Below are 27465 nucleotides of genomic sequence, written 5' to 3'. Positions count from 1 at the left end.
TAACAATTTACTCAAACTGGTGCTCTTGAGAGAGCTTGAATTACAGGAGGATTGAGATGAGGAGCTACTTCATTAGCTCCATATGATGGCAAGAAAGAGAGGAACATACTTGACCATGTTTCCCTGAAGCAGCAGGAGAAAGAGATTTTTTATCTAATAAAATGGCTCCTATTTTCCATTCTTTAGGGAAATTTTTATTTTGTTTTTAATATCTAAACTCCTTTATTGATTCTGTTTAAGTAAACTAGAGTAACTGGCACTAGAATGCCAAGACTTGCCATCCTCCTGTCAGCCAGTGGTGTAGGAAATGCCAGAAGATGCTGTCCCTAATCCAGAAGGAGATGTGAACTGACCAGACAGGATGTAAAAACCCTTCTGACTGATCTCTCCACATGCTGGTGAGGTGCAGACATGGGCTTTGTTTTCAAGAAGTAAAGGGTTTCTGTTTCTTCACTGATTCCTAGCAAGGATGGGCACAGTACTTGCACTCTGGCCCTCCTGCATCTCTGGTAGTATGACAAAAACAGGGGAGAAATTGGAAAGGAGGACCAGAGGTAAAGCAGTGACAAATTTATGCATGGCCTAAATGAGGGTGAGAAAGTTTAATATGATTATTAATTGTTATTGTTTTATGAAAGATGTAAATCTCTACTCAAAGCAGTGCAGACAAAGAAATCTGGAGTGACAAGGATTGGGCAATTAATTTATTTCATCCAAAGCAGGGTCCTGTCAGCCCATTGTCTACCAGCAGCTGACAATTCTGGGTTAATGAAGCTGTAATTTGGTGTGAAGGATGTCAGGCAAAGAAGGGACAGCTGGATGGTCAGTGCAGTGGGTGAGGCATAGGGGCTCAGCTCAACCCTTTGGTGTGATGCCTTGAAGGGGAATGGGGGAAGTGGGAGGACAACAGCTGGAGAAGGTTATCGGGGTGTATTTCCTTTAATGCATCAGGATCTGTTGTTTTTGTGACTACTCTGCTGGCAAAGAATTTTGTGACAATTTTTTCTTTCTCACTTTTTCCCCTCACAGCACTGGTGATGGTCCTGAATAGCACAAGTGTCAGCTGGAGTGCCCGCATTCAGATGTTTCTTACCTTTTGTAAGCTTGTAGCAATTCTGATAATTGTAGTCCCTGGAGTTATCCAGCTAATTAAAGGTATGAAATGAAAAGTAAATGCTTTTAAAGAGCTTTTATCTTTTCTCTCTGCAGTCTTTCCCCATTTGCCTCCACCACATAATGCTTATAGCAGCAAAATCTCTTAATTAGTCTGTGCTTGTTTAACTGAGGCTCTAAACTGTCATACCATTGATTAGAAGTGGAACTACACTGGGATGACCTGGTATTTCCTTCAGCATGCCAATGAGACTATTCCAATCAAACTTGCTTTTCAAAGGAGCAAATGGACTACTTTACTCTGTAATTTGTCTTTGGTCTGAACTTTGTGAAAGGGACAGGATGGGATTTAAAGACAGTTGGGCATACACCTCCCCAGAGCACATGCTTAGTCCAGGCAGGATGTCTGCTCAAGCTGTGCTAGAGTCCCTAGTCATGGTACATATGTGTGAAGGTAGAGGGGGCTCACAGTTCACAGAATCACAAAATCACATGGTAGTTTAGATTGGAAGGGACCTTAAAAATCACCTAGTTCAAACCCTATGCCATGGGCAGAGATATCTTCCACTAGACCATGTTTCTCAAAGCCCCGTCCAAAGCCTTGAACACTTTCAGAGCATCCACAGCTTCTCTGGACAATCTGTTTGAGTGCCTCATCACTGTCACAGGGAAGAATTTTTCCTAACATGTAATCTAAAGATGCCTTCTGTCAGTTTACAGCCATTCCCCCTTGTTCTGTCACTACATACCCTTGTAAAGGCCCTCTTTTCACTGACAGATGCTCAGCTACCTGTAGAGACTTTTCCATTCCAGCCCTCTGAGCAGCGGGTGTGAGATGGTGAGAAGGCCCAGCTCACCCTCCTTACAACAACTACACAGAGCACAAACAGCCATTCAGCACAGAGGGGCAGAGTAGGGAGCAGTCCTGAGTGAATTGGTGGCAGATTTTATCTAAGAAAAACTATCACAGTTTTTGGCTATGTCCCAGGGGATGCTCTTTTCTGATGTTTGCAAACCCTCCCACCCGAGTGAAGAGCACAGTGTTAGTCTGTGCAGTGAGCTCAGTTTCTCAGGGACAGGCAGCTCTCTGTGGTTACTATAGACTCTGAAATAAAAGTTTTCCTCTGTAATACTCTGCTGATTCACTATTTCTGTTTTCTTGTTTTTCACTTTCTTTCTGGCAATTGCAATGCTGTTTCTTGTTGCACATGATACATGAAATGTGCAAAATTCCTCTCTGTTCATATCCACCTCACTTTTCCTAGACCTTTGGAGCAGGTCAGACGCAGGTTTGGTTGGGGGTTGTTGCCCTGAAGTAGTAGTGTCCCTGATTCCCCACTGGGACCTTCCTCTGGCCGCAGTTTCTCCCTTAACCAAAAAGCCTCTGCTTCAATGGGAATTTTGACTGAGGGCTCAGTAAAAACAGAGTAAAGGTTAGAGGATTTGACTCATTGCTAATTTAACTCTGAATGAATTGTTTCTTCAGGCTCTGTATCTGTGGAGGATCATTGCTTCTCGGGAAATTTGGGATATGGTCGGGACATCTTACAAACCATAAAGCACTTTGTAAACGAATAAGAGCACAACAAAAGTCTTGCATATTTGCATTTATAGATAAATAGATAATTCTTACTTGGTGTAATATTAATACAGTATTGACTATCATGGTAGGGAGCTACTAAACTCATTTTTCAATGGTAGAAATGTTTAAGATTTTGGGTTTATTTATTTTAGGAATGTTGCTTTGCCAGCAAAGTTCCTTCTGATTAAAATGTTGAACAAGTGAAATTTTCAACATCAAAAACTACTGAGCTCATTCTGCTCTTTCATGTTGATGTAAGTCACTGCTGAAAATGACAGAGCAGTGAGGGTCATCAAGCTCAGAATGCTTTGAAACAAACTAATAGGTTGGATTCTCCTATTGCATGAATACAGATGCCGCAAAGCCTTTTACAATTGCTGGCAGATTATGGCTGAAAGGATTGGGTCAGAATTTAAGGTCAAGGGCAGGACTTGATGTCAGTGAACTGTTGGGTGATTAAATGTTCCATGATGTGTTACATATATATATATATATTTTGTTAAGTAGCTATGACCAAAGATCTTATTTTTTAACATTGTTTTTGTTGATGTTGCAGGAGAAACACAGCACTTTAAAAATGCCTTTGCAGGGAATGATGCCAGTGTTATGGGATTACCACTTGCTTTCTATTCAGGAATGTATGCCTATTCAGGCTGGTAAGTGGATGAAGTTTATACGTATTTATCCTGAAAACAAACACTAACATGCTCTAACAAAGACATTTATGTATATGAAGCAATGAGTAGCACATTCTACATCTTCTGCTAGGGTATCTACATCATACAGCTAGGGTCGTTCTCACCACTGTTCCATATGCTCAGTGGTTATAGTGCAAACAGCTCTACAAAGGAAAGATTTTTCTTTTTTAGTGTACAATATAAAGACATGCACTGATCACCAAAAAAATCACACCACAAGGAAGGAATATTCTTCATTTTTCATTAAATATTTTAATAAAAGGATAAAAAAAGTATTGAAGCTTTAATTTTTTGAAGAAGTCAGTAATTATATAAAAACCAAATCTGTGATTCTGTTACAAAGCTGTATGGCCCTTAGCCTTGCTTTATAAAAGCAGTATTTGACAAGTAAGAAGCAATGAGATTGGTATGGACCACAAAATACAATAAAAATCTCTAGATTTTTTCACTTCTTGCTCTGAGAGATTTGGGCCACACTTAACGAGAAGTACAACTGGCTTCCACAGAAGTCAAGTGCAATTGACTGTGAGGAAAGGTATGAGAATCTATCTTCAGGTATCCTGCTCAGAACTTTGAAGTTCTTTCTCTCTTTCCCCTCCAAAGTATACGGCAGCTGGTTTGAAAGGTGCTGCTGCTTCTTGAATCTGCCTTTACAATTTATTCATGCTCATGAGGGCTCCACATTTTGCAGTGCCAAAGGGCTTTTGCAGCAGCAGCGTGGGGGGAAGAAAGCAGACTACAATGCACAGAGTGGGCTTAGTTTGAGATAGCTTTGTCTGCAGGTCTTCCCTTTGCTTTCCAGAGCCTCACAGGCAGCCAAGTTCTTTACCTCGCACAAAAGGCGAGAGCTGAAAGATAAGGGGTTTATTTATTTAGTTTGGAGGGACAATGGGCTGAGCATTGGAGTTCTCTGCCCGTCTGTAACTCCCTGGTTGCAGGAGCATTATAAATCTGCACACTGAAGTATGAACAGAACTTTATATATTAAATGGCAGCAGGGGAAGAAACCCAAGAGAGTCCAAAGCCTTTATCTGGGATAGATACGAAAGAAAAGAGCCTGGCATTTTGAAGCCTCAAAGAAATGGAACTGATTATGAGGACAATCTCTACTTTCTTCCCCATCTCTCCTATAACTGCCTTTGTCTCTCATATCCATACATGTGATGGTTTCTCACTTTTTAAATATTAGGCTAAATTTTTGTATGAAAGCAATTTTAAAAGCTCTTTAATATTGTTCAGAGTTTATTTCCTGCAAAATGCTTCATCAAAAATACTGTTATTCTGTTGCATCTTTCCCATTTTTCACGTAACAGTTCAAAGCCTTAAAATAAAAATAATGTCTTTTTTTTTTTTTTTTCTCTTTACACCTTCTGACTTTTATTTCAAGGTCCTTATTTTCCACTTACAAAAGAAATTAGCACGAAAAAGACCTAATTTGGCTTGTGGTTCTTCCCAGCTCTCTATTTTTCTTTGTCACCAGCTAAAATTCATCACCTCAGAGCACAGAGGAGCAGACCATTAAGTGGAGTGTCAATATCCTTGCACCATCAGTTTCATGGGGCTAAATCAATACAATTAGCTGAAAATGAAGGTGTGTTGCAAGTGTTGGTGATGTGTCCTAGGATGCAGGCAGAATTTTATGCACAGCGCAAAAGACTGTTAACTTTTAATGATAACAGCTTTGCAGAAAAGAAAGACAGTATCTCTTCTGTGTGTGGGTTCATCCTGCCAAGAGCAAATGTAGACTATTGGGTATGTAAAATGCTGGGTGAAAAAGGACAAATGGAGAAAAGAATGCAAGGAAACGTCTTTGCATCAATAAAAGGACTGATGTTGGGCTGTCATAGAATGGTTTGGGTTGAAAGGGACCTTAAAGATCATTTCATTCCAACCCCTCTGCCATGGGCAGGGATACTTCCCACTAGACCAGGTTGCTAAAAGCCCCGTGCAACCTGACCTTGAACACTTCCAGGGATGGGGCATCCACACCTTCCTTGTGCAACCAGTTCCAGTCCCTCACCACCTCACTGTAAAGACCTTCTTCCATACAGCTAGCCTAAATCATCTTCTGTGCTCTATGCACTGGAAAGTTTAAAACCTAATGCTGAGGTTTTTGCATAAGGTGACAAAGAATTTCATGCTCAGTCACAAAATCACTATTTTTAAAAAGCCATGAGCCGGCGTTAACTCATTCTGCTAACCCAGTTCTGCTCCAAGACTTGTGATGGTGCAAAGCTCCCAGACTTTCTGCCAAATCAGTTACCAGTTGTTTATTCACTGCAGCACTGCTGGCTCAGGTGCCATTTATCTTTCTGCACAAGAGCAGAAGGCCAGCCTAGGCACTGTATTGACTGCTGTGTTTAATTAGCCAAGATCTGACTTTGGGCCTGTCTCTGAGCCAGGCACAATTGTGATCCAGCCAGGCACAGACCTAGTGCTAATAGATGCAGAACAGAGGGTTCATTGACCTTGAGGCTTATGGTTGCTTTGTATGCAGGGCTGTGCCTGGTGAGCAGTTCCTATGAATTCCCATACAGAGCTGTGTCTTGAATGCTGCTGGAATATGATCAGAGTGCAACCTGTACTGGAGGTTGTGCATGAGCATGCAGAGCTAGCAGCTTGTGTTTGAGATTCTGTGCAACAAACTAGCGTGAAAATTCTTGGTTTAGGAGGGGTTTTTCCAAGGCTTCATTTATTTGTATTGTTAAGAAGCCCTTGCTGAGTACTCTGATGAGACTTTTTGCCAATATAACCTGAAACTGTAAAAGGCAACAAGCACAAATGGAATATAAAGTTTACACACATGTGTGTGTGTATGTATGGAATTAGGGTAAACCATAACCTGCGTAATATGTCAGGGGAAAAAAAAAATAATTACACACTTACTTTACATAGTTATTGTCTTTGTTTTTCCTGTTTTGCTGTCTTTTCTAGGAATTCCCTTCCTTATGTGGGGATGAGGGAAGGTTAGCTATCACTCTCTCCTTAATCCAAACACGGGCCCACAAAGTCACTGTAATTAACAGCAGTGCTTAACTGAAGGCATCTTCTTGATTCTTAGTGAAAGAAATACAGAATAAAAATATAAGAATATAAGAATAAATCTTATAATACATTTTATAACTATTTTCTAGGTTTTACCTCAATTTTGTTACCGAAGAAGTGGAAAACCCTGAAAAGTATGTACTTAATGTTTTGCTTGACTTTTGGAAAATGATTGTGAAATTTAAAATAGTATAGAAGTAATGATCTTCAGAAGTTCCGTGTGCTGGTCAAACTGCTTGCCTTCCAGCAGATCCAGTATCTATTTGAATTGCAACTGCTTGAAGATTTTCTATTTTTGGTCTGTTGTGACCTTGTTATGTATTCTGCTTTTACGTGCACAGAAAGCACAAAATTAAGTAGATCTCCAGGGCTCTGGTTGTTCCCCTCAGGATACAAGTAACTATCAGTGGCTCCTTTCAGTGGAAGTTACTGGTATCCTGTCAGGGAAATCTTGCCCAAGAAACTTATCTGCTGCAATATTTGTCAGTTTTGCTGTGTTTAAGTATTAATAAAATACTTAGTTCTACTTGTTTTAGATGTCTCAGAGATGCAGGATCTTGAATACACATCACACAGCATCCAATCCAATTAAACCGAATAGGGGATATGGATCAAAGCCTGTTTCCAACTGGATATGAATACTCTCACATCACCTGCTTGTAAAACATGGAAAGAAAAGTTGTCCTGTTAGGGAGAGTTTGATTTGTTCCATCTATTTTGGTAGATATGTTTTGGTATGTGGGGCCAGTAATAAAAAACTATTATCCTTTTCTAAAAACTAGAGAAAATATGCCTTTTCAGATCAATGTTTTCTTTGAGGAAGAGTAACTATTTACTTGATAAATTAATGGCTAAATATAATTTTCTTGGGTTTTTAAAATAAGATAGCTGGCTGGGTACCAAATTACTTATTGTTTTAAAATGACCCCCTGCACTGCACACTCAGATAATACAAACCTGAGACATGTAGGGAAAGAAAACCCCAAGCTATTGATTGGGCGCATGCAGAAAGCTTTTTTTTGATTTCTTCAAAGTCTGAACCAAACCCAATGCTGTTTCAGAGGCCTGAAAATTGTTATAAGGAAATGGATGATAAAACATGAGGCTGATAGAAAGACTGGCAGATTTCCATTGTTTCAGTGACTTTGAGGTGTGTTGTGTGTTAGCAGGCTCTTTGATGTGATCAGGACATGTAGACTGAGAACTGAGTGATTGGAATCGGAGACCAGACAAATGCAGGTAGAAAATACTGCATTAATATTTATGACTAATCGTTATGACAGATACCTATATACAAATGGGTTTTTCACCAGTAGTCTTAAGTTCTGATAAAACACCATTTTAGGAGCTGTGCTTTAGTAAAAGATGATTCTGGATGTATTTAAAATGTGTAGATGTGGCACTTGGGGACATAGTTTAGTGGTGGACTTGGCAATGATGGTTTACTGGTTGGACTCAATGGTCTTAGAGGTCTTTTCGAACCTGAAGGCTTCTGTGCTTTGTGTCAGTGGAGAGCAGCTGGGTAAAGTTTCCCAGGCCTGGGACACACATGAACTCAAGCTGGATGATCTAGGGTTTAACTACCAAGTATCTGTGCTCTTTATAAAATCACAGGAAGTAAACATTAAAACCAAAAGACAACCTACAAATTTTTTTACTTTTGAAAAATTGTTTTATGACAGAATGACTTTAAATGTGAAACTAAACAAAGGAGTAAAGGGATTCTGGTCCAGGACATCTGCTGCTTCAGGAAATTCTGGAGAGATAGGAGCCAGAGTCTTGGTGGTGTGATCAAATTCAGCTAGAAGCAATATAATTTGTAAATTATTGTGTGGTTACCATATATACTGTGTGATGTTTCTAAACATGCAGATGTCTACACCCTTTGGGACTTTCCATACACATCTGTGTCTCTGCAGTTCTCTCAACTGGAATTATTGGAAATTTTCACTGTAGCTGTTTTGATATATATTGAGGTTTTTTGTGATTTGAGTCAGAAGAGTTCCTATTTTTGAACATTTTTCTCTGCTGCATAGGACAGAAAAGCATAGTTCCTCTTTTTTTTTTTTTTTAAGAACTAAGCACCCCTTGAAGCATGATATATCTCAGCTAAGAGAAGTGGTGCTGGTTCAGTTCTGATGTTTTTTTTCCATTGCAGCTGGGATGTCAGGGAAGAAGACTCTGTCTTTTCCCATCTCGGGAGAGCTTCTCTGTTCTCTGGGTTATCCTTGGAGAACTGCTGAAGTTATTTGTGCTGCTAGTGAGGATGTTGTGCTGGAGGGCAAACCACATAACCTGGCTGGTTTAGGGTATTCCAGGATGGCACTGGAAAAACCACCTCAATATTACATGTGCAATGTTATCATAAGGCTGTTAAAGCTTTCCTTCATCACTCTTCCTCTTGAGGCTGCACTTTGAGAGGATGAGAAGATGCCCAGTTTTTACAATCTCCATGCAAAGGTATAATACAGAACAGAAGAAGGTGGGATTTTAAAAATTGCTAAAAAGTGGCAGGTGATGCCGGGGCAAATAAATTGTTGCTGCCTGTGCTGACAGAGACTGCTGCACCACCTGTAAATGGGGATTCTGGACTCCCTTGAGCTGAAACAAGCAATTAAATGAAACATTTGGGACATATTTTTTATCTGGTTGCCACCTGTGAATGGCTCTGTTGGAAAGATGTCCTTCTGAACCAAGGCCTGCTCCACCATTGTTCCCAAAGCTACAGGGCAAGGGAATAGTATGGATTAATCTCAGTGGCAACTGCCTCAGCTCCCACTAAATCCAGTGCAAATGTTAGATGAGCCACTAATTGTCCTGCTGTTGTAGGCATTTATTGGGACACAACTGTTGGTTTTTTGGTTTTTTTTTTGTACCTTATAATGCTGTCTTTCGTTCTTGCTGTGAGCCTTTTGTTAAAGATCGCACTGAGCAACCTGGTCTAGTGGAAGGTGTCCCTGCCCATGGAGGGAGCTTGGAGCTACAACTTTAAGGTCCCTCCCAACCCAAAATATTCTGTGATTCTACTGTTATTGTACTTCTCTGTAGATATGATGTAGCTGATTTTAAACAGGAAGAGAAAAGTGCAGGCTTGAACCACTTAGAGCCTGTAAGAGCTCCAGATGTGCAATTTGTAATGTTTGTCAATGGTTAGGGATGCAAATTACTTACAGCAAAAGAGGTGAGCACAGTGAGGTCTTCTGCCCTGCACCTGCCAAAGTAAATATTTGCCTGAAAATCAGTCACAGTTGTGCATTTCCAGGTGTGTGACAGCTTTGGAAGTAACTGAGGTGAATGATCATCTCCATCCCCATGTGAACCAGCAGGCTGCAAACCCCCAATGAATGTACCAAAGGGATGTGCCAGGTTTACACTCTAGCAGAGAGTGGGGATGGGGCTTTGAGCAGCCTTGTCTAGTGGAAGGTGTCCCTACCTATCGCAACAAGATTGGAACAAGATGATCTTTAAGGTCCCTTCCAACCCAAACCATTTTATGGAGGTGGGCCCTAGAATATATCCTGAAATGCATAGGAAGGTGGAAACATTTGATATTAGACATTAAATTTCCCAGATAGGGATTGCATTTCTTTATGTGATGTATGGCACCAGGAAAACCTTTTGGAGTATGGCATGTGTCATTGGGAATGCAGGAGAGAGGCGGGGAAAGGGAGATGCTTGTGCCCTTGCCCAGTCCCCTTTGTGCTCCAAGCAGCTGTTTGTAGAGGCAGGAAGGGCTTCAAAGGCTGTGGGAATCTGTGGAGGTGCAGCAGCCTGTCCAGGCACAATAAATTGCAGACTTAGGTCTGTAAGTATAGATAAATACTCTGGGCCTGAGGCACTGAGATGCTGAGGCAATATGAAACCCTAGATAGGAAGAGCTGAAACAGAGACTGTGGGAATGAGTGAAGCAGGGAGCAAGCACCCTTTACATTACAGAAGGGAGAACAGAAAGGCTTAAAAAAAAATTTCAAAGTGAATGTCATTATTTTTGAACAGAGTTTTGGAAGTAGTGTTAAATTCTCACTTTGGAAATGCCATTGTTCCTTCTTTTGTGTAAGGACATTATTATAAACCCAATTATCATAAGATGTAAAAGTAGCTGTTTCTGTCTCTTGCTAAATCCCCTTTTGTTGTCTAATTTTTAAGCCTGAACTCATTTCTTTATTCCTCTTTGTTCAAGTGCTTCTCTCATGCAGCTATTAGTAGGACCTGAAGAAACATGAACTTAATGTTTATTTTAGAAGAAGCTATGGTTGCAGTGTTAATGTACAATTTTTAAAAATAGCCTGAAATAATTTTATTATCAAGAATATGTGGAACAACATTAAAGTACAACAACAAATTTATTTTCCTTTTTTTGAAAATTATGCTTTGCAAATACATGTTGGGTGAATACCAATTTTTGTTTGAAATAAAATACCTAAATAATCCTTGAAGCAGAACTTCACCAAAACAAACTTGTGCAGCCACATCACATGCAGCTTTGATCTTTTTGATTTTCTTGCACTATAAGGATCAGCCTCAAACTGAGGTCTTATTGTATTGCATTGTCTAAGTGTAGGTGAATGAAGGAACAGCCAGGTGTCTGAGAGAGTTTGTCACCTGAAAGTTGACAGGAGCCATGTTGTCTGGAGCAGCAAATTTAGAGGACTAGAAATCATACATGTTGAACTTTCAGACTCAGTTTTTGTACATAGTCTTTGTTCTCATCTGTATTCTTGAGCACCCACTACGTACTCTCAAGAAATAGGCTGATTTTTTTCAATCAAGACACTAAAAGCAGCTCATGCCCGAAGGGCTTTTCCTTCTTCCCTTCCCAGGCTGAGTAGAGTCCAGGATCAGTGCTATAGTTCATCAAGAATTTTGGCGGCCTTCAGATAAAAAGATAACACAGGAGTGTTTTCACATCATAGCAACATCTTCAGAGCCTTGTCAAAGTCAGGGCCAGATTGTGTCAGATGCTGGCCAAAGAGAATCCCACTCTAACAAAATTGTGCTTCATCCTCACTCTGAGTAGATGATTGGCCTGAATGCTTCAAGTTGTGAAGATTAGGCTTGAGTTGAAAGAGAGAGAAAATATTTCACTTTAGGGGGAGGGAAACTTAGACTCAAATTCCCTACTTCGAGGCAATCTGAGATCAAGTGGGCAACAAGAGAGAGGTGTCAATTTATAGCTCTTGTTTTACTAAATAATTTTATTTCTTTGGCAGTATAGGTTTTTGTTGGTGTTGTTGAAAGTAGGAAATATTTTTCATTTAGTGGACAAAAATAATAGAATTTCAAAGGATGTGGATTCTGAAAGCATTTTACAGCATGGATTACTTTGCAGTTGCAGTTAAATACAGCTGCTATTTGGCATAATCCTTTTTTTTCCCATTTCTTTTCCCCTCTCCCTTATTGAACCACATCATTTGCAAATATTCAATTTCTGTTTGTAAAATAACTTTGGCGCAGCCCAGGCAATCTGTCACTGTTTAAAAAGTTACACAGTGGGAAGAACATATTATTGAGATGTATAGTGTTTGTAAGTGTGATCTCAGATTGATAAATCATGTCTTGGGCTGTTGAAAAACCAAGAAGTGAATTGCTTTGCTATGACCTTCAGGTCTGAGATTAGTCAGTTTGTCCATTAAATTTTTCCAGTGTTCTTCTCACTTCATTCATTCCTTTTTCTCCAAGGCACTGAGAAAGAGTAGCTGTATAGCAAGTCACCAGAGCTTGATGTCATCAGACATTTTGTAAAATCAGGATATCAAAATGTTTGATATAATCTATTTTTATATTGTTTTTAAATAATGTGAATGTCATGTCTAGCTCATGTGTGCTACCCATTCATTCTAATTACGGAGTCAACTTTGCATCTATGAGGACTGAGTGAGAGAAAAAAGTATTAGGGGTGTTTTCTTCAGTCTGTCTGAGCATTATAGAGATGCAGATGGTTAAGAGGGGAATGGTGGCTAAGATGCTACAACTCTTCCAGGTCTCTTGTTACTTGTAGCCATCTGATTTTTGGCACTTTGCATTAAAATGCAGCCCTCTACCAAGGTCAATCAGAAACTTGAATTGCACTGTTGCTCCTTGTTAATCTAGCTACTGATTAGGGATCAGATTCCTAGTAATAAAAAGAGTAAAAAATATTTTCAGTGTTAATTGAGAGGATGCAAGCTTTTGCTATTTCTGCCTCTCTGCTTCTTACATATTATTTTATTTTATAATTTAATGACAAGATTTACTCTGAAGAGGAATATTAATATCAGTAATCTTAGACACCAGAAAGGTTTATCTGCCTGGAGTTTGAAAACTTTCTCATGTCATTATATTCTACTTATTCCTAAAAGATACATTTGACTCCAATTCATTTTCTTCATGTCAGGCTACAGTGCCAAATATTCAGTGCAGAAATGATAGGATTACATTGTGATATTTTACCTGAAGATAATCAAAAGAGACAAAAGCTGATCTTTCCAGTATTTTGTAAAGTCCATTTGCTCATGTGAATTAATCAGATTACCTTAAAGGGAAAGCCAGGTCGGTTAAGTGAGCATTTGCATTTTTTCCTCTGTATATTATTTGTGTCTCGGTATTTTTTTGTACCTGAATACTTATTCTTCATCATAGTGAGGATGCTCTAATTAGCCTCCCACCAGCTATTTTTATGTCTCTTTATTAGGAGTTTTATACTTTCTAAATTTTACTGTATCTAGAAGCATTATAGTCTGCTTAAAGTGTTTCAGTTATCTGGGAAGCAACTCAGATGAGGTGTCCAAACCTGGAAGAATTTAATTTAAATTCAACAACAATTTCTACAGTTTATTCGTGCCCTCTTTAAGTGATAAAATCATGTTTTCAGATTTATAAAATCCTTTAATGGGGAGCTGAAACTGCCAAATATAGAAAACAAATTAATTTACTAACTCAAATGTACTTACACGAAACCAAGCTTGGGTTTTGCTATTTGTAAAAAGTATGAAAACCATTTAATTAAGAATGTAATTCAGTAGTATTTGTGTGTGTGTGTTCGAGAGGGACAAATAGACAATTACTAGCTCTCAGGGGAGTTGACTCACCAGCATGAGACTGTTCTTAATAAAATGGTCTTTCCTTTACTTCTGCTCTCTCACTAAGCTTATTAGCTCCTTACTATTTGCATGCCTCACATCTTTGGCTCATTCATTATTGTTTCTTTTAGAAATTACTAATAATTCATTTCTGAAGCTAAGTATTTCAGTCTTGGATGCGTGTTTCTGAAATCGTGGTGTGGGAACTAACTTTTTTCCCTTCATAAATTTCTTTTATTCTTTTTAGTGAAAGGATGCCACTCTTGCTGGAAGTTGGAAATTCTCTTATTAGTGGGACCCAAATATTCTGAGTTGCTTTGCCTTTATTTATATTCTTTTTTCATTCCTGGTTTGGGAGATTTTAGACTAGGCTTCTCAGGGCTGCATCCAACCTGGCCTTGAACACTCCTGAGTTCTGGCTCCAACCTTTCCCCTCTTCACTCTCCATCCCACCCCACCAGGAGATGTGCCATAAATGCCTTAACCATGACAATCTGGTTCTGGTGACAAAAAATGTGATTGAGTCACATGTGATACATGCAAATGATTCAAGGGTTGCAACTTGCTTGTGAGCCATAATTGGGGTCTGTCTGTGATAGGATGTGGTGGGGGTCACCGAATCCACAAAATATTTCCAACCAGAGGAAGAAGGGAAACTGTCATGTTATCTGTGTTATCAGCTTGAGTTAAAATGGGAAAAGGATCAGAATGGAACTGGAAATGGTAACCCAAACTAAAATCCAAGTAATTGGTTTCTTTCTGTTTTCATTAACTTCAATTACATTGGACTGGATTTTTGGTTTTGATAATGTGGATAATGTACTATTGTAGTGAAGACAGTTCTTTGGCCCTGTAATATTTGAGAGCTCCAAAATAGTAGCTACCATATATAATATAATTAACTGAGGTTGCAGATTCGGTGCTTCTGTTCTTATTTTCCTTATTCTTGGCCATTGAACACAAATTCCTCCCACCACACCTGGGTGTCCCCTGTCCCACAGGTGCATTGGGTCCTACTTAACAGCAGTGCTGTGTCACAAGAGAAAGGGAATAGAAAGCACAGCTGGAAAGCACACTGTGCTGTGCAGTCTGAGTCTGGAGGAATCCAGATGTATGCAGAAAAACACTGCAAATCCCCTGCCTTGTCTTTGACAGATGCACTTTGTGTCTGAGCAGTGCTCTGAATTCACCAGAGCAGTAGATGCAGGCAACAGAGGGGCTGGGAACATGACTCACTGCATGAATTCACCTGTTGTATGGGTGATCACAGGGAGCAAAGGCTTCAGCAGCAGGGATAACAAAAAGGCTGCAGATTTCATTGAGCATTATTCCTCTTCCTTACCTCTGCAGACAGGAAGAGACAGCCACTGTGTGAGCCTGCTGCTTTCCAGTGGCTGCATTTTTTCCTTATGCATTTAGTTAGGGACTGACCTAATGCATGCTGTTACAATCTACGATGTTCAGGGATGTGTACATGACACGCATTCAATGCATATTATCAGATATTTTTATTTCTTTTTCCTTTTCCCGTGTGCAGTTGCTTGCTTTTTTTCCTCCTACCCCACTTTTTTGGTGCTTACATCACTGCTGAGTCCTGTGGTGAAATTCTACACCATGAGAGAGATGATCCACAGGTGCTGTATCTTTGTCACTGGCAGCTGCTTTCTGAACACCAATTTGGCATTTGAATTGGTTCAGCTGTCTTCAGGTCTTTCTATCTCCTACTTCCACTTTATTATCTTTAAATTTTAATGTAAAAAAAAAAAAAGAAAAAAGATGTTCTGTTTAGAAATTGACTGCAGTGAAGAGCTGCCTGTGGCAGGATTTAACTGATATGCCAGTCAATATATGTAAATCAGAAAAGAGACTGATGCAATCTATAGTGTCTGTAAAGATTTCAAAGATGTACCTTGATCATTAATTAAGACAATAAGGATGTCTTATAAAACTGCAGTTCAGAAAACTAATAATTCACTATCGAATGAAGTCAAGGCAAGGTCACTTGTATAATTGCCTGTTCTAACATTTATATTCCTTGTATAAAATGGTCCTCTGATAAAAGTTGAGCTGAAGGCCATGGAAATATTCAGGACTAGGTAAACCATGACACTAGGCAATGCAGATTTCATACCTAAACTTTGAGGGCACACTAAAGAAACACAGTAGTTGTCTTTTTCTATGTATTTTTTTTATTTTTGTAGACTGAATTATTATTTCATACAGAGTTAACTTATAGCACACACCTGGCATGGGTGTTGGAGAAGAGCGAGTGGGAAAATGGAAGAATAAAAATGAGTGCTATAGATGCACGGTTAGATACAGTATTGCTGTGCTGGGTTTTAGCTGTGGATATGTGTGTTGAAATTAATAGTGCTACCTCTGCTCTTTTTTCCCTAATTGTCTGATATAGAATCTGATTCTAACTCCTTTTATGTCTCAGATGTGTAATAAGGATACCACAAAGACATTAGTCAGAAATCAGGAAGGTAGTCAGCTACCAGAAAAATCAAATCTATTCAGCAAATATAGGTAGAGGATGGAAGGAAAAAGATAAATTGCAAGGGTAGAGAGTGTAATACCATACTTCTATATATCACAGGTTTAGTAGTGGTTCTGTTCTGTTTGTGCCGTTGGGAGGGAGGATGGTAAGGCAGGGTGGGAGTACATGCTGCCTGTGGGATTGTCCCCCCCTAAGGCAGCATCTACATTAAGGCAATATTTCAGAAGCCATTGCTTTGAAATGTTTGTTTCCGTTTATGTAGACTCTGTGGCTGAACCAAAAAGAACCAACTTGAAATGAAAATGACTGAATGAATTCCTTCATAATTCTGGAGACAGCTGACACTTTTTGAAGATTATTTGTTAGAACTATTCAATAGTTCTAAAAATGCATCATTGGGGCAGGATCCTATTGCAGGAGAGATGGGTGGGAGAAGTTCCTGCAAACTCACTGGATGAGTGGACATGCAAATGCCTGGGCTGCTGTGATGCATGTCCTTATTCCTTTTTTTATCCAGGGCCAGTGGAGAAAGGGGGTCTGAGCGAATCTCTTGTGAGGGGATGAGGATTGAGCAAACTAGTCAAGGGGAAGGTGTCCCTACCCATAGCAGAGGGTTGGAACTAGGTGGTCTTTAAGGTCTCTTCCAACCAGAACTACTGTATGATTTCAATCTTTTGATTTTTACAAGTGACTGCTTTCGTTAATTCACTGGGGTCAATGGAAGGTGCCATGGCCAGGTATGGGTGAGGTTTTGCTTGCAGTGTACACAGAAGGGGCAAACATATACGAGGAAGTGGACACTTAGGATACAAGCCCTCAAACAGGTTTTCCTCTGCCAAGCTGTGGGACCTCATTTGAGGAAGCAAAATCCAGGGAACTCAGCTGGAGCTTCCTGCCCTCCCTCCTGCTCCAGAGCAGAGAAGGTGTGCCCTGGGTGCTGGGACTGTGGCTGGCTGCTGCAGAGGCTCCTGAAGCCACTCTGTTTCATGAAGATTTGGTGTCTCCAAGGTGTGAGGATGTGAAAAGCCCACATGCTGGCCCCGTCTGTCCCCACAGTAGCTATCCAGTGTGTGGTACACAGAAGATTGCTCCTTTCCAGCCCTCATGGCTCATTTTCTTTGCCAGTGTGATAACCTGCTGAGTGTAAGGTTTGTTTTCTTTCCTGTTGCTGATTTTACTTTTTTTTTTTAATAATTTCTGTTTGTTTATGTGAATCATGGTTACTATGAATCAGCTCTCCTAAGGAAGTAAAACAAATGTTTATCCACTGTCTCTGGGTAGCTGGAAAAAACTGTAATCTGCTTTACCAGCAGGGTAATGTAATGTAACACAAAATATTGTAACCTTTGAAGTTTCCATTGCCCTGGATTTCCCTTCATTTTCACCAGCTGAAACACATGCAAAACTGTTCTAACATCTATTTCAGTTGCACTGAGGGACATAACAGTACCTGTACAGAAGGGTGACAGTTTCCTCTTTATGGGGAACCTGAACTACTCAGCAAAACATTCATTGCGGGAATAAAAATTCCTTGCAAGACCGATGTTCTGCTGAAGGTCCAGAGCTGTAGAACAGAGTGGATTTTACTGGAGGGATGATGGGTTTCTCAGGGCTGAGCAGCTCTTCTCTTGGCCACAGGGAAGGTTCCATTATACATTTTCATTTTCTTTTGGTGGTTCATAAGCAGGAGGCCTGACTGAAATTACCGGAAAAGAGATAGACAACAGTGTGTTAGGGGTAGATAGAAAAATGAGTAAATTCACTAGGGTGACAAGTCCAACTGAGGTGGTTTGGAACAGTCACTGCAGCTCCACCTCACATTCTTGTCTTCGGTCCTAGGGGTGTTGCACTCTTTGGGAAAGCAAGAGTGTTTTATAGAACTTTTAGTGTGGGTGCTGCTCTGCAGGCAAACCTCTCCCAGGTTTTCTCCTTCCCACTTTAAAACTGGAACCTGGTTTTGTCTGATGTTTGAGCTTTTATTTTTGTATTTACCAACGGCATTAACTCTTGTGGAGGTGACTCAGAGTACTTGCCTTAATGTTTGGTCTGAGATTTAAATCTGTGCTTCGAATAGCAGTGAAATCTCACTGTAAACCCCAGTCAAAACTATGAAATTCCTTATGAAATTGTAGATCAGCCTTTTCTCATGGGTACTGTCAGTGTTGGTTTATAGCCTGGGTATAGAAAAAGGGGTCTCACAGCCATTTATCCTGGTATTTGTGAAAGCAAGCCACCCCCACTACCTATGGCTAGTGATATAGGGCAGTAACAGCTACTTTAATTCATAGTGCAATGTTGTGATCTGTATGTGGTGCACCCTCTCCTGGAGCCAGAAGGGGATGACCCTCTTTTGCCACTTTTTATTGCCTTTTCTCTTTAATGCTGAGCCTCAAAAATGAGGAAGAGCAGAGTGCTAAGGCAGTGTTAGGTAAGCAGAGTGTTATACCAGAGCATGTAGCAGCATCTTGCTTGCCATTAACAATAAATCTTTTATTGGAGCACCATTAGGCTGATGCTGGCACCATCTGACAGAGGTGGCGAGATGACTGTCAGAGAAAGTAAGACAGCATTTTTTGCTGAGGTAAGACACAGAATCAAATACAAACAAAGCAATGGACAACAAAAATTTCAAGGGCCATATTCTCTTTATTACACTCATGCACATCAGATTGGAGTTTTATAATTGCACAAAGAGTCATTAACGTGTGCCGTGCCACCATGAGCAGTTATTCTTTGGAAGAGCATGGTCAAAATTCCAACTGCAATGTTATTACCACATACAAGAAAAGGAATACGTTCCACTTGGTTCAGCTAGCACTATAACTTACTCTGACACTTTCTTTTTGGATGAGACATTGAATGGGGCTCTCTTATTTGATTGTTCAGCTTTAATAAGTAGTGAGATTGCTGGCTTGTATTTAAGATATGTAATAGTCATATCAAAACAAGACAATTTGGCATTGTACATCTTTCATGTAGATGAGTACATCCTTTCTTGTGTTACAGCAGAATTTCCATCAGAGGAGCATTAATCTTAGCTAGTGAATGCTAAGATTCTTATTCCTCTACACACCCCTTCACTGCATGGTGGCTTTTTATGTGAGTGCTTATGGGTGTGCAGAGGTTCTGCAAGCAGGTTTTGATCACTTACAGTGTAGCTTACATGTTGATATTTGGCTGTGAATATGATGGAATTTTGAACACATAGTGGTATTTTATTTAATGACTATTGTTAACTGACCATTAGGGTTTTTGGAAATTTAAATTACAGTACAGCCTATATCCATGAAACTGTAAACGAAGAGGATTTATATAAGATTATAAATGCTCCAGGGGTGCTGTGAAGTGAATAATATGCATTTCTCAAGTTGCAGTGCTGTTGTTTATTATGTCAATCCTCATTCATTTGCAACACTTGCTGTTGAACAAGTGCTGTTATTTGCATCTTCACCTTGTCATTATTTGTTCATTGTGAAAAAGTGGGCTTTATAATAACAGTATTTAATTTTTTGAAGTATGATGGAATGGAAATCCCTTACAAGAACAGTTTTGATATCATCATTTTAAAAGATCTAACAGCAATTTAGAGACCTCCTCCATAGATCATGAGAATGGATAATAAATAGGAGCACTCTGATGTGGCAAGAGGTTTAACTTCTATGTGGGGATATTTTAAAGAAAAGATTTACATTCATCCAACACTGTAAAGGAATAACAGGCACTTCTAGTTTATCATATCTATTTATTACAAGAAAACACAGTTGCTAAGCAAAACCAGACAAAAGTAAAGATTTATCCACAAGAAACATAGAAGACCATGAAATTCTTTTTCCTTGTGCAAAACTCCCATTAGAGAGAAAGCTGCTTGTGGGTCTAAGGAAGAAATATTTCAATGGATGGGAAAATAAGCAGAAATGCTTTAGGATTCTTGCTTGGTGACTGTGAAGGCTGTGAGGAGAGGGTTTTTCTTAGTTGCACGCTATCCCAGACATGAATAGATCCAAGCTGTAGGCCACCTAAGCTTGGTGTTGAGTGTTGACAGATCACGACGCTGTACTAGAATGACCCTGGACCGAAAATATGAATTACATATTTTCTCTGCTTCTAAGAACATAATTTTGTCCACAGTGGCCCAAATCCTGCCATTTGCTTTGTGCTTAGTGTGGTTAGTGAAAAAATGCCTAGCAAACTATTGCTAAACTAACACATAAACTTGTCCTGTTGACCAGAGTGGGTGTTTTTAAATGGAGGCCTGCAAGAAAAATGGAGACAGGATTTTTAGCAGGATCTGTTGCAATCTATCAAAAAAGGGGTAATGATTCTAAACTAAAGGAGGGTAGGTTTAGATTAGATACATGGAATAAGGGTTTTATACTGAGGATTGTAAAGCAGTGGAGCAGGTTGCCCAGGGCAGTGGTAGATGACACATCCCTGGAAACATTCAAGGCCAGGTTAGGTGGGTTCCTGAGTGACCTGATCTAGTGGAAGGTGTCCCTGCTCTTCCCAGGGAAGTAGGACTAGATGACATTTAATGGTCCCTTCCAACCCAAACCTTTCTATGATTCTCTAGGTTTAATTTGAAACATAGGCCTCAGGGAGGCTGGACAGGGTGCTATGGAGTGCCAGGATGTAGGGATTTTTGATGGCACCAGTATATGGTCCCTTTAGGTTGATGCTATGGGACAGGATAAGAGATAGTGTGGTAAATTCTGTATAAATCCTCATTACCACTTTCATTTTAAGATGTTAGCATGTGCATTTCTGACAGAGGATACACTGAACAGTGTGCAATTGCAAAGACGAGTCAGCCTTAAAATCCTGAGTCTCATTGATTACACTGTCCAAGATAATTGAAATAGGCTAATAATTCTGGCTATTTCATGTCACTACCAACTGCAGGGAACTTGATTTGCAGCAGAGTTTCAGGATTAACTCTCTAAGGTTATGTTTAAGGTTATGCTTAAGATTTCTCAGTTTGAACGCAAAAAAAGAAAACCCCAGCCTTACTGGTCATTTTGAAAATTGTGTGTATTTTGCTTCATGATATCACTTCATCACTTCTTAAAAGAGAGAAGGATAAGCTTTTCTCCTATGCCTGTGATTGTAGTTTCAGCATTATGAAGGTTTAGTGAGAGAGGATTTCAGCTTACTATTTCCTTACTCAAAGCACAGAAGATAATAAAATAAAAAAAGTTGATATTCCCATTTGAACTCCATTCAAATGCTTTCAGTTACTGTGTGCTGCAAAGGCATATTTAAGCTCACATTTGGATTTTTCTGGATTTCTATTCTATGTTAGAACTCCTACTTATTTCAGTGTACTCTATGGGCTGTCCCACATCTGTAGGTAGTCTGCTGGGCTGTCCTTAGCAAGACCATAATTTCCCTGCTTTCTGCAGAGAAAATAATTTATCTGCCAGATAGGCCCCTTCATGGCAGTGCAGTATTGTTAAGACATCTCCCTTTAATTTCATTTACACCTTTTTGTATCCTTTAAAATGCTAATGCTTTAAGGCACCTGCAGTTACCATTTTTCTCATTTTGAATTCCTTCAGAAGAAGAGCCTATCTTGGTAATTGATATTTCAGTTTCCATGGTGCTCCTTATTGCAAGTAACTGCTCTTTTCATCACCAAGTGGTGCAATTTTCATTCATGCTGAAATATCAATGGTAACATACAGCAGCAAATTGTTCCTTTATGATCGTTGGCATTGTGGAAACCCTCCTGCTCAAAATTAAATGTCAAGGAATTTAACAAGTATGAAAAATTTGGCTCCTTTTATGCACATGCACACAGAGACATATGCTTTTCCCTCCATGCACTGTGCACCTAAGCATTCCCAGGCTGTGAGCTTGAGTGGCTCATTTTGGGAATGATAGCAGCCTTGCCAGCCTGCTCCCTTGCATTACTCAAAGTGTTTCTCTGTCATTTGCTCTGGCCCAAATTAGAAACATATGTTGTCAGTGTAGGCAGTAGATATACACATAGATCAAGGCAGGGCTCTGCTTCTACCCCAGCCCTGCTCCCTGCAAACACTGAGATACTTGTGGGAGTGTGGGGAGGGTGCTGTGACAGGCAGCGTGGTTTTTAGTGGGATTCCTTTCACAATCACTGTAATCTCTTTCCCTGGCCACGATGTTGTTATGCAGTAGCTGCTGACTTAGGTATCTTAGCTATGTGGCCTGATCAGCACATTTCCCATATCAGGTTCCCTTGTTTCTAATTCTAAATATCCTTCACTCCCCCACCGCCAACTACTCCCAGTGGTCCATCTTTCCTAAGAAAAGTGATCCTGCCTGGAGAAAGTAGACCCTGCTCATAAATCAGGTGCTTAGGGAATTAATTTCAAACTCCCATGAGAGCATCCTGTAATAAATTAAACTACTTTTAATACACAATTACTTCACTTCCTCATTTTTACATTTATTTTAAGTCTGGCAGTGATGTATGTGTTGGTATAGAGCAGTTAAGAGGAAGTTAGACCCACTATCACGTGCTAAATAAAGCAGCTTGGAGGAAGTACTTTGGATTTTGCCTCTGTCCCTTTCCCCTCCATTTCCATACAGGAGCTGGGTGCAGGCAGGTGTTTTGTTTTTACAGCCCTGTGTCAGGTTTGTCATTATGGCTTCTTTGCCTTCAAGCAAGCACTGTGATTTACTAGTGCTTCTCACCATATCCTATGCTACTGGCAGTGCTGGAAGCACTTCCAATAAACAGACCTCAGAAGAAAATAAAATGCTGGAGCTTTTGAGAGAGCAGAGGTGCTCCTTTCAACTCCTGGTTGGGAGAGATCTGGGCAATAAAAGTAAAATCTGAGGTTTTGCCTCTCTGGTGGAAGAGATCACAAGCTTCCTTGAGGACATTAAGGTTTCCCACAAATGAAATAAAAGGAGGGTATGTTAAATAATGATGTAGGAGAGAAACAGAGAAGTCATTAATCAAACTCAGGAGTGACAATATATTTGAATTTGAATCCTCTGGATTTAGACTATGCTGCTTTTTAAAAGGCAAGATTTTGTGAGAGTGGCAGACAACTTTTTAATTCCACATTCGACCTAAACCCCGCTTTTATTGCAATACACTATATAGATGACCATTGTCTTCTGGGTATCTTCACTGCCATTTCAGATTCTGAAATGTAAAATGCACTTTGCTAGAGATCCTGCATTTTCCAGGCACCTGGCTGTTCTCTGGTTAAGCCTCCCTGACTCTAATAATAAGCACACTTCAGTTCCTAGGGTAGGCCTAGTTTCATGCAGGTATGACTATAGCAATAGGAAAGAAAAGCAAGCTTCTTAGGACTTTTAGGTTCTCAGGAGGGATGTAACTTGGGGCCAAGTTACAGTGCAAAATACAAGCCAGGTTTGGTTATCCACATGTCTTTTGGAAACAGTCGTAAACTTTGTACAATAAGTTTGCAGCTGAGGTAACGTGAAGGTGTTGAACACTGGCACTTGATGTATTTATGGAAATAGAGTTGACTGAGAAATCACAGGGGGTGATTGATATTTTATATTTCAAGTCTGTATTCAATTTCTTCTTTTAAGGAGATTTTAAAAATTAGCTCCCATAGTAGCTCTGTGTGCTTCCTCTTGTGCTCAATTTCTAGCTCCTAATAGTGCTCACATGCCTGCTATACAAGAAATGGCTAAGTAGAGACAGAGAGATTAATAATTAGTGCTGTAATCTCAAAAGTCCTTTGTGGATTTAGCTGTCATCTTTGTTATCTGCTGTGTTGGCATAGTTTTCTTTGCGAATGCCAATAAGAGATATCCACCTCATGCAAAATGATTCAGGATCCTCCTTGACCATGAGGAGTGTCTCTGGCTGGTAGCCCAAGTTTCAGAGGAATCCATTCTGCTCTTCAAAGACAGGTGTTTCATAAAAGGTATTGACTTGACAGGGTGGGGCTTGGGCCATGACGTAAATGAGCTCTCTTGCCAGATCTGGTTTGGCAATCTGAGTTTGAACACAAAGACATCGCAGCCAACTTTAAATCTCTATTAAAATAAAGCAAATCCCCTTGTGAGCATAACAACTATTCTCAGCTTCTTAAGGTCTGTGAAGAGATTTGTTTCTTGAGACTTGAGCTGGGAGGGTTTGCCTGAAAGGAGATGTTTTATGGAAAAGAGTGTTACCCTGTGCAATTACTACCTAAGTCTTAAGACAAGACAGTATTTATGCTAATTAGTTTTTGAGGAAAACCTGCTGGAAAAAGTGCTGGAAACATCTGAGAAGTTAATATAATTTCCTGCCCTTTGCAGCACACTGTTAACACAGCATAACCCTTTAAAGTCAGTTGGTCATGGAAGAACCTATTTACGAACTGTAAGCAATTATAATCTGAACCAGTGAAGTCAAGCACTGGGAAGTAAATAAGTAATTAGCACAGCAGAAGCTCTTCTCTTGCTAGGTGGTAGAAGGCAAGAAAACTGCAGACTGTGCCCTGATTCTTCACTCTGTTATCCCAGTGTCATGCTGCTGTGTCTCTGAAGTAAGAACTATGGAACCAAAGCATGGAAATGAAGGACTACAGCAGTAGCATCCATGGAGCATGTGGTGATGTAAATGAGAGTGCAGCTTCACGGCTAGGTTTTCCTTTCTTTCATCCCTCCTCTCAAAATCAAGAAAAGATCACAGGAAGGGAAGTTATGTAATTGAATATTTTCTAAGCTGCAAGCCCACAGACTGCAAGTTCCTCTGATCTGGAACATAAGGATGGAACATATTGGGAGGCAGTGAAGGGAAGAGATGATTTGCTGATGGGAATCTTCACTACAATAAACAAAATAATAATAGCTTGTCACTAAAGTCAGCAGGTGCTGAGACACTGGTTAGCATCTACAAATACGTGGATTTGAGAGGTGCTGTGATGATTCCCATCACTTTTGTCTGTCTATTCGTGGCTTTGATTCAGTTTTGAGAGGTGACCTCCTTTGAAGTTTTACATCCACCTTTTCTCCAAGCAGATGGTTGAGATTGTAGTTTTTTCACCAGTTTTTTTGACATGGTGAGGACTATTTGATCCCTTTAGTGTAATGTGTTGTCCTATACGCAGCTTTTTTGCATGAAAAACATGTCAGGGATAAGTGAGTTTATACCAAAATGTACTGCTTGCTGCCCAGGATTTGGGATTGCTGCAGGTCACAGAATGACTGCCTGGGAATGGTGAGAGACAGATTGGACTCTGGAACACAGTGCTTACTAAGGCAAGTCTGTATGTCTTCTAGTCTTGCACTGAAATTCTAGGAATATTAAATTTTTCTTGCCACTTTCTGTATTTGGTTATTTTTTTCCAGTGTCAGGTTATTTGGATAAATTCTCTCTTGTAATAAATTTGCTCTTTTTCTGCCAATCTTTGGTGCTATGGGAGTGCAGTGGATGACTAGATTTTTTTAAGAGTGCCAAAATCTGGAAAGAGTTCATTTGGAAAATTGCTTAGCAGATTGCAAATGGTGAGTAAATTAATGCACAAGAGAACTTTTGAAACTCCTCTGGTAGTAAATTTTCAACTAAAGAAATACAGAATATACAACATCATGTTAATGAAAATTAAGCAAATCCTTGCTCGTAAATCACATGAGGGAATTAGGAATTCCCCTCTCTCCTTCTTTACTATTTTCAGTCTAAATTTATATATATAATTATCTTCCACAATTTCCTTACTACAGTAAAGATGTCATTTCATGAAACTTTATCAGCAGTTAAGTGATTTATTTAGGCTTTTTTATCTATGTTTCCTGACTGGGTTCTTCTAGTGCAGCTTTGTCCGGGAAGGTTGACTATGATGAGCATTTGTAAAACCTGGCTTTGAAATGGTTGCAAGGAAAAGGTTTTGGTATGATCTCTAAATGACAAAGAATGTGGCAACAAGGTGTTTCACCGTTGTAAACTCAGCTGGTTTGGAGGGGTATCTTAGACTCTGTGGTTGTCATTTCATAGAAAGAACAGCCCTCAGTGGTCACAGCTTAGTGCTCGCTGTTTGCTGTTATAAAAGTTACCATTAACCTGGGATATGTGCTGTATATTTCTAAGAATGTTCCTCGGCTGATTTATTGCCATGGTATTTCTCATCCTCAGGTTCTTGCTCTGGTTTTCTTTCTCTTTTCCTTATATCTTTTTTTCTCTTTCCCCCTTCTCTTGCTTGCTCTGCTCTCTATATTTTCTTGCAAAAATATTTGTAGAAATGTATTAGAGCTGATTATCAGAGGATCTATGATTCTGCAACACTGAAGGTTAAATGCAAATCCAGTGGTTATCCTGACTGACTGAACTGAATGGCCTAGCTCTGGTGCCTTTTACACGCTTTAGAGGAAGGAAATTTGCTTGCAAGCAATATGCAGCACTGCTTGGCAACGATTTCAGCCCTGTATAGCCCAGGATGGGCTAGCTGTGTTCCCAGTGCTGAACTTCTCAGTGATAGTAGGCTCCTTGGTGACTCATTTCCTGGGAATGACAAAGTAAATGTGCTCTTTGTTCAAGTGTGATTCTTCATTACCATTGCTTTATAGATAGAGCAGAAGGGAAAGATTTAGCTCTGAATAGTAACTAGGGATGGCTAAGTCTTAAAAGGTATGGAGACTCAATTCAATTTAAGTCAACATTCATCTGCATAGAAGCTATCCTAATTGTCTCTCACCCACTTTTTAAAGAACTTTTTAATTATATGGTCAATATTTTCCTGATTCAGATTTCCTCAGATTCCTTTTGATACTGATTTTCTTCAAAGTTTTGGGCGAAGACATGAGTATTGCAAAAAGACTTCCCTGGCAGCAGCTTCCCCTTCAAACCAAGGAGCAGCCTGCTTGAATTTCATCTTGACACTAATGCTCAAGACATTTCCAAATAATTGTATAGGTTTGGAGCTAATATCAAGGCTAGGTTGGATGGGGCCCTGAGCAACCTGGTTTAATGAAACGTGTTTTTGCCCACAGCAGGGGGGACTGTAAAGAGATGATCTTTAAGATCTGTTGCACCTCAAACCATTCTATGATTCTATGATGATTCTTTGATCAACACCTCAAGGTCTACTCAGGCAAACAGCTGGTTTGAAAAGATTTGTTCTTGCTTTTGAAATCTTTTAAAATATCACTCTGAAATGGAGTGCAAAAATGAGAGTACTGCCCTATAGTAACAAGTAGCCGCTTCAATGCAAGTCAAAATCCTGGGCTTGCTGTAAGTAAATGAGATATTGCAGTCTCCTGTATCTGAGCACTCTCAGTGCCATGGTTTTTAAGCCATTGACCCTTCTGAGGTCTTCATCAGTAGGATGAGATTTGTGTTCTGCTTCTAAGATTTTTTTTTCCAAAAAAATGTCCTACTGATATGGTCAAGTTTCCCATCAGAACTTTTAGCTTTGATGAATCTTTAAAAAAATAAAAGTGGAAAATATGTTTTTCTTGAATTTTCTCTGTCTAGTCCAAAAGTCTCAGCTAGCTGTGAGGCAGCTGTTAATTTGTTTTGTATCA

General features: G+C 39.7%; 1 protein-coding gene across 1 annotated transcript in view; it reads left to right on the top strand.

Annotated features, from left to right (window-relative positions):
* The window catches only part of SLC7A11 (solute carrier family 7 member 11), a gene marked incomplete at both ends in the record, with an annotated part of 56992 nt that overhangs the window by 14659 nt on the left and 14868 nt on the right, over window positions 1-27465 (top strand). The window contains 3 exons of the mRNA XM_082282575.1: window positions 1030-1155; window positions 3252-3351; window positions 6528-6572. Of these exons, the coding sequence (XP_082138701.1) occupies window positions 1030-1155; window positions 3252-3351; window positions 6528-6572 (271 nt within the window). The remainder of the gene's footprint in view (window positions 1-1029; window positions 1156-3251; window positions 3352-6527; window positions 6573-27465) is intronic.

The sequence above is a fragment of the Coloeus monedula genome (assembly GCF_965178545.1).
Source record: "Coloeus monedula genome assembly, chromosome: 5".
In the NCBI taxonomy this organism is placed as follows: Eukaryota; Metazoa; Chordata; class Aves; order Passeriformes; family Corvidae; genus Coloeus; species Coloeus monedula.
Note: the sequence above shows the minus strand (reverse complement) of the source record. Positions and strands in the feature narration are given on the sequence as shown.